This window comes from Antechinus flavipes, chromosome 4 (assembly GCF_016432865.1).
Source record: "Antechinus flavipes isolate AdamAnt ecotype Samford, QLD, Australia chromosome 4, AdamAnt_v2, whole genome shotgun sequence".
Taxonomy (NCBI): domain Eukaryota; kingdom Metazoa; phylum Chordata; class Mammalia; order Dasyuromorphia; family Dasyuridae; genus Antechinus; species Antechinus flavipes.
Genome location: NC_067401.1, coordinates 204,237,869 through 204,251,946, shown reverse-complemented (window position 1 = coordinate 204,251,946; position 14,078 = coordinate 204,237,869). Strand labels below are relative to the sequence as shown.

At 40.6% G+C, this 14,078-nt stretch overlaps 1 protein-coding gene across 1 annotated transcript; it reads right to left on the bottom strand.

The window, feature by feature from the left end:
* Window positions 1–632: 632 nt before the first annotated feature.
* Window positions 633–13,505, bottom strand: GUCA1A (guanylate cyclase activator 1A). The gene is made up of 4 exons (XM_051996962.1): window positions 13,290–13,505; window positions 7,000–7,149; window positions 1,362–1,455; window positions 633–872 (listed from the first exon to the last, which is right to left on the bottom strand). The coding sequence occupies exons 1-4, from the start codon at window positions 13,488–13,490 to the stop codon at window positions 712–714; spliced, it is 606 nt and encodes a 201-aa protein (XP_051852922.1). The 5' UTR covers window positions 13,491–13,505; the 3' UTR covers window positions 633–711.
* Window positions 13,506–14,078: the final 573 nt, after the last annotated feature.

Sequence of the window (14,078 nt, the reverse complement as noted above, 5' to 3'; positions counted from 1 at the left end):
CCAGGGTTGAGAACTCCTTGGAGAAAATTAGGACTTGGAAGGTCTTCTCTCCTGTGTTTTTCCCCTTCCATTCTTCAGTAGCCATTCATTCCCACCCCCACTTTCCAAGGATGAGAAGGGAGATAAGACTGAGAAGCAGCCTAGGATTGGCTTTCAGAGGCTGGAGGGTCACTTGTCTGGGATGTAGTAGTAGCCCAGGTCACGGATAGAATAAATTCCCATTGAGATGTCTTTCAACTTTGAGATAATTGTGGCACTAGGACTATAAAGAGCTGATCTAGCTCACTCATGAAGGCCGGGGCAAATGAGTGACCCAGGCTCCAGGCTTCTCCCTTCTCATGCCCTGTGAAGGAGACCTTATGACTCTCAGGAAATCAATCACAGGATCATAGATTTAGAACCAGAAGGGACTAAGGGGACTGAGTCCAACCCCTTAATTTTGTGAATGAGGAAAAAACCCCTTAATTTTGTGAATGAGGAAAATGGGCATCTAAGACGACGTCCGAGGCAAACATCAAATCTAGACCTTCCTAACTCCAAATCAAGAGCTCTACCCACTATCCCATACTGCCCGTAGTCAACAGTCCCGACCACCCACCAACACCCTGAAATGAGGTAAACTGAAACCCATCTAAGTGCTGCATAATCTGTATTTTTAAAAAAAGGAACACAAAAGGAGCCCTCAGAGGAGGTGGCCCGGACCCTCTGGGCTCACCCAGCGGCCCCCTCCTCCCCTTGTTCTTGGTCCGTGCTCTGTCCACTGTTCTGGATCATGCGGACAATATGGGTAAGGTCTAAGCTTCGAGTCAACGTGTCCAGCAGCATCTTGTCTTTCTGGACACCCTCCATGAACTCCTCCAAGGACAACTCGCCTGGAGAGGGGAAAGAGGAGGGCGTGAATCTCCGGGTGGGAATACGGGGTGAGAGTCCAGCGGGAGGGCGAGGGGAGAGGGCGTGGCTGGGGAGATTCCAGAACCGGGAGCAGAGCCCGAGCAGCTGCCCTAGTTGGGAGGGAGAAGTCCGGAGTCCGGGGGTAGGGCAGGGGATCAGTTAAGGGAGGGGCCGAAGGGGGGGAGGGGCAAAGGAAAGAGATCTGGAGACCAAGGAGATCAGGCAGGATCAAAGCCGCGGGATCAGAAGAGAGGAGCTCGTTGCGGGGCGGGAAAGCAAACTAAAAGTTGGGAGAGCTCGTGGAGCACGCTTGGAAGAACCAGGACGCACGGCCAGGGCCAGTATGGAACCTGCGGACCAGGGCTTGGATGGGTGGCTAGAAGGGTGTACACCGGCTAGGGAGAAGGTGGGAGCGGAAGGAGAAAGCGCCCAAAGGTATCATTCCCCTCCCATCGAGGTTCCTCCTTTACCGTCCCCATTGACGTCGATCTTGGCAAACACTGTTTCGGTGAACTCCTCCGCAGTCATGGTTGTGTCACTGCAAGGGTTAATGGCGCGTATAGCCTGCGGGAAAATGACAGAAGGGTGGGTGAGAGGAGGAAGCATGACCGATACCCCAAAACTAGCCTGGAGAAGGGGTGCAATGTCAGGATTCGGGCAGCAGGAGGCGCAGCGGGACAAGCTCTCAGGCTTTCGTGGCGCCCGCCATTTAGATCTGGAAGGAATCTTTTCCCATTAATTCGAGTAGCTTCTTCACTTGTCCTTCATAATCTGCCTTGACTACAGTCACATCCATGCCAGAGAAGTACAGAATTGGAACAGCGGTTTTCAAAAAGATTTATGGCTTTGCGTTTGCAGACTACGGGACTGAGAAAGACAGTCGCTTTCTTTGCTTATACAAAGACAATCGCTTTCTTTGCTTATACAAAGACAATCGCCTTCTTTGTTTATACAAAGAATCGCTTTCTTTGCTTACACATTGGAAGGAAATGAGTTGGTTTCCAAATACATGATGGGCTTCTTGACAGACTGCTCCCCCTAGTGGAGGGTTTGCAAACTGCAGGACTGAGAAAGAATCGCTTTCTTTGCTTATACAATGAAAGAAAATGAATTGGTTTCCAAATAATCCTTAGCAAAAGGTTTAAGTGACTTGTCCTGGCTCACAAAGCCAGGCAGTGTTAAGTGTCTGAGGTCAGATTTGAACCCAGGTCCACCTGGCTTCATGCCGGTGCTCTATCTACAGCGCCACCTAGCTGCTCCCTATTACTATATTTCTCAAGAGTCAAAACCATCCCCAGGTCAGAAAGTATGAATTTTTCTCCTCACACAGAGGAGGCAATGAGCTTCAATACTGGGAAGCAGTGTCTTACTACTCAAATCACAATGTCTGATGCTGCGCGGGGACAGGACTGTGGGGACCATCTAGTTCAGCCTGGGGACAATTAGGTGACCCAGTGGATGGAGTACAGATTTGGAGTCAGGGAGATCCCCGTTCAGTTCTGTCCTCAGACACTTCCTGGCTCTGAGTCCCTGGGCAAGTGACTGAACTGTTTGCCTCAGTTTCCCCATCTGTTAAACGAGCTGGAGAAGGAAATGGGGACCCACTGCGGCGTCTCCGCCAGGAAAACCCCAAATGGGGTCACAAAGATCGGACTGGACTGAAACAACTGAACAACAACAACCCTCCCTCCTCATGGGCTGTGGTTAGTGAAGTCTGAACTAGCAGCTTTGTCTTCCTTCCTGGAGAAGAACAGGAACTTGGAGGTGGGGAAAAGAGAGGGAAGAAGGATTCCCATTACGCAAAGCCAGAAATCTTTTTGAAAACCGCTGTTCCAATTCTGTACTTCTCTGGCATGGATGTGACTGTAGTCAGATTATGAAGGACAAGTGAAGAAGCTACTCGAATTAATGGGAAAACCAAGGCTTGGTTTAGGGGCAGAGAGAAGGGAAAGGTGAAAATCAAAATAGGAAGAGACCAATTGGCGCTCTCTGACAGAGTGTGAGTTCCTTGAGGACAAATGGAGTGTAGAATCAGAATTTTGTGAGTTAGAAGAGATTTCAGAAGCTTCCTAAGAAGTGGATGCCTTTGATCTCCAAGTTCCTGTCCACTCATGGATCACTCGGTACAGGATTCCCATATACATCTCATGCTTTATACTTCTCCATGTTCCCCACAGTGCCACACCCAGGACCAGACCTACAAAATGTACTCAGTTTATAACAAAGGAAGAATTCTAGACTTGGAATCAGAAGACCTAAGTTTGAATACCACTGCCATTTACTTTGTAACCTCACACAAGCTAATTCCTTCTCTGTGCCTCAGTTTCCTCTCCTATAAAATGAAAGGGTTGGGCTAATTGATTTCCAAGTTCTCTTCAATTTTTGATAGTCTGTGTTTTGTGTACTAACATTCTATAGGCTAAATCCTCTTCCAGCTCTGAAATTTCATGTCCTGTGTTCCATCATTCTAACTTTAAAGTTTTTCTAGCATTATGCGTTATCTATTCTAGCATTGTGTTCCAAGTTCCCTAACAGTCCCAACAGTCCAAGCTCTGTGTATAACATTCTATGTTCTAAGCTCCCTTCCAGCCCTAAAATTCTATGTTCTGTGATCTAACATTCTATTCTGTCCCTTCCAGCTTTGACAGAGAATATTCTGTATTCTAACACTTTATGTTCTAAAATCCTCCTCCAGCCTTGACATTTTATATTCTGTAATCTAACATTCCATGCTCTAAGGTCCCTTCTGTGTTCCAGTTGGTAATCTATGCTCTGTTCTAAAGTCCCTTCCAGCTCTAACATTCCATGTTTTGTGTTCTAACCTTCTCTGTTATTTATTAAGTGCTTACTGTGTATTCACAATAATGATACCAAAAAAAAAAAAAAAAAAAAAAAGTAAAAGACAATCCTTACTCTTTAGAAGCTTGATTCCTATGATAGTGTGATCATATGATCTCACATTTCCATTTTGATCCTCATAGCCTTGTGAGGCAATATAAGGACAATAATTCACATGTAAACAGAGCTCTAAGATTTGCACTACTTTCTTCACAATGACAATGTGAACTTGGTAGTAGAATAATTATCTTCTTTTTATAGGTGAGAAAAAAGGATCGGAGGCCACGTGACTTGCCTTAGAATACTATATGGACAGAGACAATTCTTCAATCCGTAAATCACAGAATTGCGCAGGTGCAGGGGACCTCCACTACCATCTAGTTTACCTTGTACTAGAAAAGGAATTTACACTATAAACATCTGCCACAAGAGGTCGTCTGGCCTTTTCCTGAAGACTTTTAAGGCAGGGCAACTACTGATGGAAGTCAGCCCACCCCACTTTTGGACATTTGTAATTATTTAGGAATATAATGTAATTATATTAGGAATTAGGAATTATTTCCTGACATTAATCCTAATTGTTCCTCTTTACAATTTCATAGGATCATAGATCTACAGGGGAAAGGATCTTAGAAACCACTGACTCCAAAGAGGTGTCTCTTTTAATAGATGAGGAAACTGAGGCACTGAAAAATTAAATAATCTGACCTGAAAGACTGTTGAGTCCAACTCCCTCTTATTACAGATGAGGAAACTGAAGCATCAAAATAAGGATACAGATAAGGAAAGTTGAGGAATGGAGAAGTAACTTGCCCTGAGACATATATTAAATATTTAAGTAGTTATTGTAACATTAGTCTTCCTGACCACTATACCACACTTATGCCTAAAAGAAGGATCCAGAGCTGGGAAGATACCTCAGATACCCTTTGACACTGACCCCCTAATTATATGGATGAGGGAACTGAGGCAGAGGAAAGATGATTAACTTTCCCAAACTCATGTAGGTAGTAAATATCAAAACTGATACTAGAACCTAAGTCTGATATAACTCCAGAGCTAGAGGTCTTTCTGCCCATTGCTCCTGGATCTATCTACTGAGACTAAACAGGAAGAGTTCAATCTCTCTGCCATATGACATCTCTTCAAATACTTGATGACAACTATCAAGGAGATATATATGTGTGTGTGTGTGTGTACATATATATATATATATAGCCTCAGATAAGTCACCTAATCCTGTGTGCCTCAGTTTCCTCATCTGTAAAATGAGCTGAAAAAGGAAATGGCAAACCATTTCAGTATCTTTGCCAAGAAAATCCCAAATAGAGTCACAAATAATTCCATGACTGGAAAAACAAACAAACAAATAAAAAACAACCATCAATTGTACCAAACTGGAGATGAGATATCTTTTAAGATATCTAAGGTTCAATCTGACCAAACCAGAATCCAAGTCTCCTGACTTCCATTTGTACTACAAAATACTTTAAAAAAAAAAAAAAAAGATTTTTTTTGGACCACATGTGCAAAAATGTTTGTGGCAGCCCTTTTTGTAGTGGCAAGAACTGGAAACTGAATGGATGCCCATCAGTTGGAGAATGGCTGAATAAGTTATGGTATATGAATGTAATGAAATATTGTTGTTCTATAAAAAATAATCAGCAGAATGATTTCAGAGAGGCTTGGAGAGATTTACATGAATTGATGCTAAGTGAAGTGAGTAGAACCAGAACATTGTACACAGCAATGTTGAAAGATTATGTAATGTTCAATTCTAATGGTCATGGTTGTTTTCAACAGCCAAGTGACTCAGGTGAATTCCAATAGACTTATGAATGACATCTGTATCCAGAAAGAAGACTATGGGGACTGAATGTGGATCACAACATAATATTTTCAGTTGTTTGCTTGCTTTTTTTTTTCCTTTCTCATTTCTTTTGATCTGATTTTTCTTGTGCAGTGCAATAAATTTGGAAATATATTTAGAAGAATTGCACATTTAACCTATATTGGATTATTTGCTGAGAGGGGTTGGGGGAAGGAAGTGAAAAAATTTTGGAATACAAGATTTTGCAAGGGTAAATGTTGAAAACTATCTTTGCATGTATTTTGAAAAAAATATTATCAAAATTGAAAATATATTTTTAAATTAATAATAAAAACACTTATTAATAGAGCAACTGAAGAACCAAATACAACACTTCTTAGCCTGTGTTGCTCCCTTCTCCATACCTAATACCTACAGTAGTCAATCAAGGCTGCTGTTTCCAGACTTTCTAATCCTTTCAAGAGAGAGGAAAGTGGGTGGGATTGAAGGTAGTAGATACCAAGTGCTAAAAACATTCCTAACTAGCCAGTAAAAGAAGAGAAAAAGAGTGGGAGTAGGATAGGACTAGGACTACACAAACTTTCAATTGAAATATATATTTCAGAAATGAGGAAAAGTTAAAATCCAAAGTTTGGTTTATTATTTCATTGATTGATTAAACTTAAAGTGATAAAGTATTAATAATGAAGATTATGGAATACCTAGGTGGCATAGTAGATAGAGAGTGATGGACCTAAAGTCACAAAGACTCATCTTCCTGAGTTCAAATCCAGCCTCAGACACTTCCTAGCTGCATGACTGTTAGCAAGTCACTTCACCCTGTTTGCCTCAGTTTCCTCATCTGTAAAATGATGTGAAGAAGAAAACAGCAAAACATTTCAGTATCTTTGCCAAGAAAATCCCAAATCAGTTCACAAAAAGTTGGACATGACTGAAACAAGTGAACACCAACAACTGAAAATTAAAATTACAAGTTTGTTATGAGTATATTTTTTTCTTCAGAGAGCCAGTTGTTAAATATTTACCAGCACACCATTGACTATGGATCAAGCAAGATGTTATAAAAGGAGATTATTTATATCTCCTACCTACTCCAAAAAGCCTAAAGCAAGGACTAGAGAAATTTTTCTTTTAGGGCTGATCTGGAAAAGGGGTCTAAAGCTATAGTCAAAGTCTTAAGCATTATAAGGAGCTAATTTAGATATGATTATTCATAGAGTAAGGAAAAGGACTTCACAGTTGGCCTATAATCATATTTTAGTTAGATGGGGATCTCAAATAGGATCATTCACAGGATAAGGAAGAGGGCTTCACAATTAACCTATATCTATATTCCTAGTCCAAGGGATCAAACAGGAATTTCCCAGCTGCTTGCCCAGGTTATTAAAATAACTGGGCCAATCTGGTCCAAACCAGACTGTCTGGTCACCTTAAGTTACCCGGATGATGTTGAGCAGCTCCGCTTGGTCAATGCAGCCATTGCCGTCCACATCATACAGTTTAAAGTACCAGCGAAGCTTCTGTTCCACTTTCCCTTTCAAGACAAGACTCAGGGCAGCCACATACTCCATAAAGTCAATGTATCCATCCTAGACAGAAACAGACAGGATTGTTAAGGGATTCCTAGCTCAAGCACATTCTTTTCCATTAAAAAAAAAAAAGAAATCATCTATGAACTCCTACTTCCTACCTCTACTAAAACTGGTTAATGTAAAAAGTGGGCAGCTAAATGGTCCAATGGATAGAGTATAGGCCTGAAATCAGGAAGACTCATTTTCCTGAATTCAAATCTGGCCTTAAACTTGGACTCAGACAAGACCTAGCTTTGAGCATCTCCTCTGACATGCTGTGTGAGGACATGTAAATCTGTTATTCTTTTTGGACCTCCAGTCTTCACCTTTTTGAAGGTAAATTGGGCATAATATAAGCTACTTTATAGGTCTATTTAAGGAAATCTCTTTGAAAACCATAAAGCTCTTTAGAAGTGTATAAGCTATGATAGAAATATAAATCAGTTACTATGGTCTTTCCCTAGAGATCTTGTTTGGCATCCTTCCCCCAAACACCAACACTTGCCTGTTTATTGCCATTTCATAAAGCCCTATTTTCTTAAGAACTCTGTAATACAAGGCCCAAGTTAAAATGACTGCCATACTTGTCAATAACAACCTGTTCTCCCTCTTGACCTTCACTGACATATTGATTAATAACTCTTTAATGTATTTATCGCATACTATTTTGCATCACATTTTTATCCAAGAGTATTGTTATTTTTCAGTTATGTGCAATTCTTTGTGACCCCATTTGAGGTTTTATTGGCAAAAATAATGGAGTGATTTCCCATTTCCTTCTCCAGTTCATTTTACAGGTAAGGAAATGGAGGCAAATGAGTAAATGACTTGTCATACATCTAGTTAGTATCTGAGGCCATATTTGAACTTAGGTGGACATTTATATATCATTTTTAAATTTGCAAAGAACCTTACAAATATTATCTCATTTGATCCTCACAACAAACCTAAAAAGGAGATGTTATTATTTCCCTCACTTTATAAATGAGGAAAATGAAGCAGGTAGAAACTAAGTAACTTGCCCAGGATCACACAACTAGTATCTATCTGAGGCTGAATTTGAATTCAGATCTTCCGGACTCCAGGACCAATGCTATATCCAATATACTATCTAGCTATCTCCCTCCTATAAGTTCCATAAGGATGTTATTATTTAAACTTTCCATCACCCCATCAATCAGTCTACTTGCATTTATTAGAAACGCCTACTATGTGCCATACTCTGTGCTAAATCCTAGAAATACAAAGAAAGGTAAAAGACAATTCCTGTTCTCAAAGACTTTGTAATCTGAGGGGGCAAACAACATGAAAATCCAGTTATTTTCATGTTGCCTCTCCCCTCGGAATATAAGAATAGAGGAAAAATAATGCAAATTAAATTTTTAAATGTGTCAAACATTTTCAGGGAGCTAGTAGTTAAACATTTACCAGAAGATCACTGGGATAGGAAATGTATTGAACGATGCTATAAGTATGTCTAGTTCACACATATTGGTGTTCCTAGTTCCCAAGAGGAAGTTAAACATATTTTCCCAAGGACCATGTCCGAGCATTTCACATATCAAAAAGAGCCATGTAAATTTTTGCATGCAGTTTGAAGCCTTCCACAGTGCTTGACCACTTCAACTCTCAGGAGTCATTCTCTCCCTCTCCTAAACTCCATTACCCTTTCTATCCATTCTGTTCATTTGGAACTAAGCACTCATTACCTTGTGACAATAACAGTAAAAATTTGGCATTTACATAGAGTTTTAAAGTTACAAAATGTTTTACAAATACCGCTTCCTTTGATCCTTACTACAACCCAAATAAATACTATTATCTCTATTTTATTTATATTTTGAGGAAACTGAGACAGAAAGAGGTTAGTGACTTGCCCAGAGTCACACAACTAGGAAATATATGAAATCAGATTGAACTCAGGTCTTCCTGTCTCCAGATTCACTGTTTGATCCATTGTTCCCCCTACTTGTTTTTTTACTATTTTTATTCATTACTATTTACTATTATTGTTGTTACTGAAATTTGTTTTGTTTTAATTTTCTTTTAATTTTCCCCAGTTATATGTAAAAACAACATTTTTTGTTATACATGTATATTCACATTTCTTTACACATTTCCTTATGAATACTGTTGGGACAGAAAAATTAAAATGTGTTATACCTGTTAAAATGAACTATAAGAGGCACTGGGCACAAAGTCAAAATGAAAAACAGTCCCTGTCCTCAAGGAGCTTACATTCTACAAGGGATTAAGTAGAGAGAGGGATACTCCAAATGCACAGAGAAGTAAATGTAAGATAATTTGATGAGATAAAGAACATTAACAAGGAGATCAAAAAAAGGCTTCCCAGAAGAGGTAATATCCTCAGTTGAACCATAACAAAAGAGAAATAAGGAAGCCAAAAATCAAAATTTCTCTCTCTCATGTCCTAGCCTTCAAGGTAAAAGGCTAGCTCATATGATAAACTAATCCAGGCTAAAGAGTTAATGGGATTGTAAATAAAAAGCTATAATTAAAAAAAAAAAAAGAAAAGAAAATATCAATAGGCTACCAAAAAAAAAAAAGAGTTAATGGGGACCCCCTTCCAGATAACAAATGTACATTTTAGTTCTGTTGTTACTGGTTCATTTCAGGTGTGTCTAACTTTTTGTCACCCCATTTGTAGTTTTCTTGGCAGAGATACTAGAGTAATTTGCCATTTTCTTCTCCACCTCCTTTGACAGATAAGGAAACTGAGGCAAACAGAGTGAAGTGACTTGCCAGGAGTTACACAGTGGGTATCTGAGGTCAAATTTTAACTCAGGAAAGTGAGTCTTCCTGACTCCAGGCCTGCAGTTTATCCATTGCAGTGCCACCTCGCTGCCCATCAAAGAAGAAACTCTACTAAAACAGACTGGTAGGGAAGACACTTGGATTGAGGATCTCAAATTACCCTGAATGGGTCACTTCCTACTTCCAGCCAACAGAGGATATTATCAGTTCTGGGATAGTGTTGCTGTAAACTGAAGCCCTTCTCTCTCCCCAGGGCTCTGGCTCCATCTCTCCTGTCTTTTACAGCTGCCTACAGGATAACATGAGTGGGAGTTGCCCAGGACTGAATACAACTAGGTCTCCATTAATGAGAATAATGAATCTTCATGATGTGGGCGCACTATTCAAGTTCTCATTGCAAATTTCCACTGGACTGGAACCAATGGCCATTGGTAGAAAAAGCATAATTTTAGATAATGTCAATTAAAATGCATTCAACCACTTCAGGAGATTCACACTAATCAGCACCTAGCTTCATTTTAGGCCAAGGAAAACTAATAGCAAAACAGTTGGATTAATATTTGTTATCCCATCCCTGTATGATGTGATCCTGCCAAATTGATCTTAGCCAATCTTACTGGAAAATGTGAAGGGTTAGGCCTGATGGCTTCAAAAATCCCTCCTAACTTTAAATCTGATTCTCTGATCAGTTTAAAGCCGATTGAAAGCCTAAGGACAGCTAGGTGGTGCTGCAGTGGATACAATGCCTGATCTGGAGTCAAGAAGACACATCTTCTGAGTTCAGATCTAGCCTTACACACTTTCTAGCCATGTGACCCTGTTTGCCTTAGTTTTCTCATTTGTAAAATGAGCTGGAGAAGAAAAAAGCAAATCACTCCAGTCTCTTTGCCAAGAAAATCCCAAATGAGGTCACAAAGTTAGACTCGATTGAGATTGAATAATAATAATAGAAAGTCTTTCCTATTCTTTTTAGTTACTAGTATCTACTAGCTCCAAAATTAATTTTTAAAATATAAAAATTTATATTCATTTTATATTTATTCATTCACATGTTCCTGCACAAAATATAAATTAGTGATGGAAGTGAATAGGAGCAGGTAAAGAATTTGGGTCCTCCATTCCAGATTTGAATTGTACCTACTATGTAACAGGCACCTTGCTAACAGCTTTCTCCTCTCCCCAAGTTGAGAAAAAAATGAAAAAAGCTATAGTTGAAGACTTACAAAGATTATGAATAGCCCAAGATCACACAGCTAGTGACTGAGGTAAAATTTGAAGTCAGGTCTTTCTGACTGCAGACCCAGCACTCTACCACCAACTGCCTGATTGTTAGACTGTATCTCTCAGCAGAAATTCAATGACCACTACTGTTCATTTCTTCTTTCTCTGACTTTTATGGGGTAATCTCAGCTAACAGCCCATATGGATTAAAACCACCACTGATGTATGGAGGGTGCATATCTCTTCTCTTGGGGAAGAGCTTCATATTTGTTACATAAGCTTCAAGTGCTCCCCATGGACTCCTTAGGGTTCCAGTCCGAGTTGTTAGGCTGTTAAAGTGCTACTGCTGAGGTTATAATCCCCTTCTCCCTTCCAATATTCCCACCTGTGGATTCTAGACATCTGTCTATACCACTAAGGGTAACTCCCATTTCCCCACAGCTGCTTCTCTGACGGGATTGTTCCTTTCTCTGCTTCTTTTCACCCACTATCTAGATGACTCAGCTCCCTCTTTACCTTGGCTACTTTTTCTCCCTCCAGCTTCCCCAGGAAAAAGCTTCAATCAGCAGACTGAAAATCTTTCTATTTCCATTGCCCAAAATCTATAATCTACTTTATGCGAGTTGAAAATAGCCCTGAGTCCTTACCAGCCCCCAGAGGTTCCCCAGTGCCTCTTATAGACCCAGGTGCGACCCTATAGAACTCAGGTCAGCCTCTCCCAAACTTTTTCTTGCTTAATCCTGGGCCCCAGGAAAAAAAAATAATAATTTTATTTCATAATCCGACGGTGAACAATTCCTCTCATTCCTGCAGTCCATTGCTTGGGTCAGGGAGATAAGAAAAGTATGATTTAGGCTTGTTTGTTTTTATTGAGGGCAATCCAGAAATGGTGGTCTGTCCTGAATCCAGAAGGTAGTGGAGAAAGGTAGTCTTAAGAAGAATTTATATTAGCACTTCCATTTTCTTAGATACTTCTGAGGCCAGATTTTATTTTCAATTTTTAAAAAATGTTTATACTTTGAAAGAGCTGGGATTTTGCCTGTGTGGATATTTCTCCTACTCTCACCCCCAACCTATGCCAATAAAAATCCCTCCAAGTCGTATCCTTTTCATGAGGTACATTGGACAAATGCTTATAGAACAAGTGATCTGTCTGGTGATGAGACAATAAATATTCTGTGGTTTGGGGGAAATCACTCAATCTCTGGCCTTCAGTAAATGGGAAATAAAGTTCCACTCTAATGCTCCCACATGTCATGAAGGTTCCTTAGGGTTCTAATAGGTTATGCCAGCTTGGCAGGTTGCTCTAGAACTTCCTTGGTATTGCCTTAGAGATCCAAGAGTTACCTCCATATACCATGAACCATCAGAATGGAACTTAATTTCCCTTACAGATAAAGAAAAAATGACACAGAAGTTAAGTGAATTTATCCAAAAGTCAGACAAGAAGATAATGGTTTCAAGTCAGCTTCTCTAACAACAAATGGCCTAAGGGGACCTAGGTTCCAGTCCCACCTTTGACCCATAACTGGCCGTGAGATTTAGGACAGTAATCCTAAAGTTCTAGGCAACTCTCAAAGGCTATATAAGGTATAGAAATGTTCTAGGTAATTCTCAAAGACTGTATAAAATGCCCTCACTGCTATAAAGAAGTTCCTTATCCCAATAAAATCACAAATCCCATTCTTAGTTCCCTCTCTCTAAAGTTGTGGCAGAGTCAAAATTAAATTCCAAGCTCTCAGACTTGCTCCATCTGTATGCTTTTTGTCTAACCTATAAGGGCTGGGGGGGGGGGGGGAGGGGGGAGAGGAGGGGGGAAGACGGACAGTGCATAAAGTGCCCAGCCTGAAGCCAGAGAGACTCATCTTCCTGAGTTCAAATCTGGCTTCAGACATGTACTAGCTGTATGACTGTGGCTAAGTCACTTAATCCTGTTTATCTCAGTTTCCTTATTTGTAAAAGGAGATGGAAATGGCAAACCACCATATCTTTGCTAAGAAAATGGGGTCATGATTTCTAAGCTTCCCTCTCACTGCTAAAATAATAGAATTGCAACCTCCTTATTTTACACCAGAGGGATGAAATAATTTGCTCCTCCTATGATGCTATAACCTGCCTTCCAAGATTTCTGGGGCTGCTTGGTCTCCTTGGTCCCCACTCACCTTGTTGAAGTCAAATGTCTCAAACATCTGCTCGACGTACTCACTAGCCGAGGGACTCAGGTTTTTCAAGCCAAAGAATTGTCTGAACTCATACAGCGTGAGCTGGCCGGATGGACACTCGGTCATGAACTTCTTGTACCACTGGTGGCATTCAGTGCTGCTCAGCTCCTCCACTGTCTTCCCTTCCATGACGTTCCCCATCTTCTCTCCTAAGATTTCACCGGTGAGCTGATGAGAAGGTTGAGGTTAGGTCAGAACTTGCTCCCTTTCTTCTTTTCAAAGGGACTTATACAATCCCTTTTAAACCGATCCCTTCTCACTGAACACACACATTCACACAAACAAATAAGTTTCCTCTTTCAACTGCAAGCACACCGGAACTCCCAGACAGAGTAGTGGAGGAGCAATTGGATGGATGCTTAAATCATTCAAGGAAGAAGCAGAGAAAAAGAAATCAGCTGAAGGGAAAGAAGAAGGCTTGGACAGCTAGCTCATTAGTCTTAATTCCTACATCTAGAGTCCGGCCTTCTTTTCTCCCCTCCCCCAGGTGAAAGACCTATCCCATTATCTTCTAACAGCCCCCCCAAGTGTTAAAACCCCTCACTAAATCCTTGAGTAGCCAATGGGGCTGACACCCTAAGGGAGATCAAGTGAAAATAGAAAGAAGGCGACAGAAGGGAGTGCCAGGGATTAAACCTTCAGAGAACAGGTGCCCAGATTTTCTTAACGAAGAATAATCTCCTAATCCCCTCTTGCAGGGATAGGGGAGGAGAGTTGGACAGAGGAGGA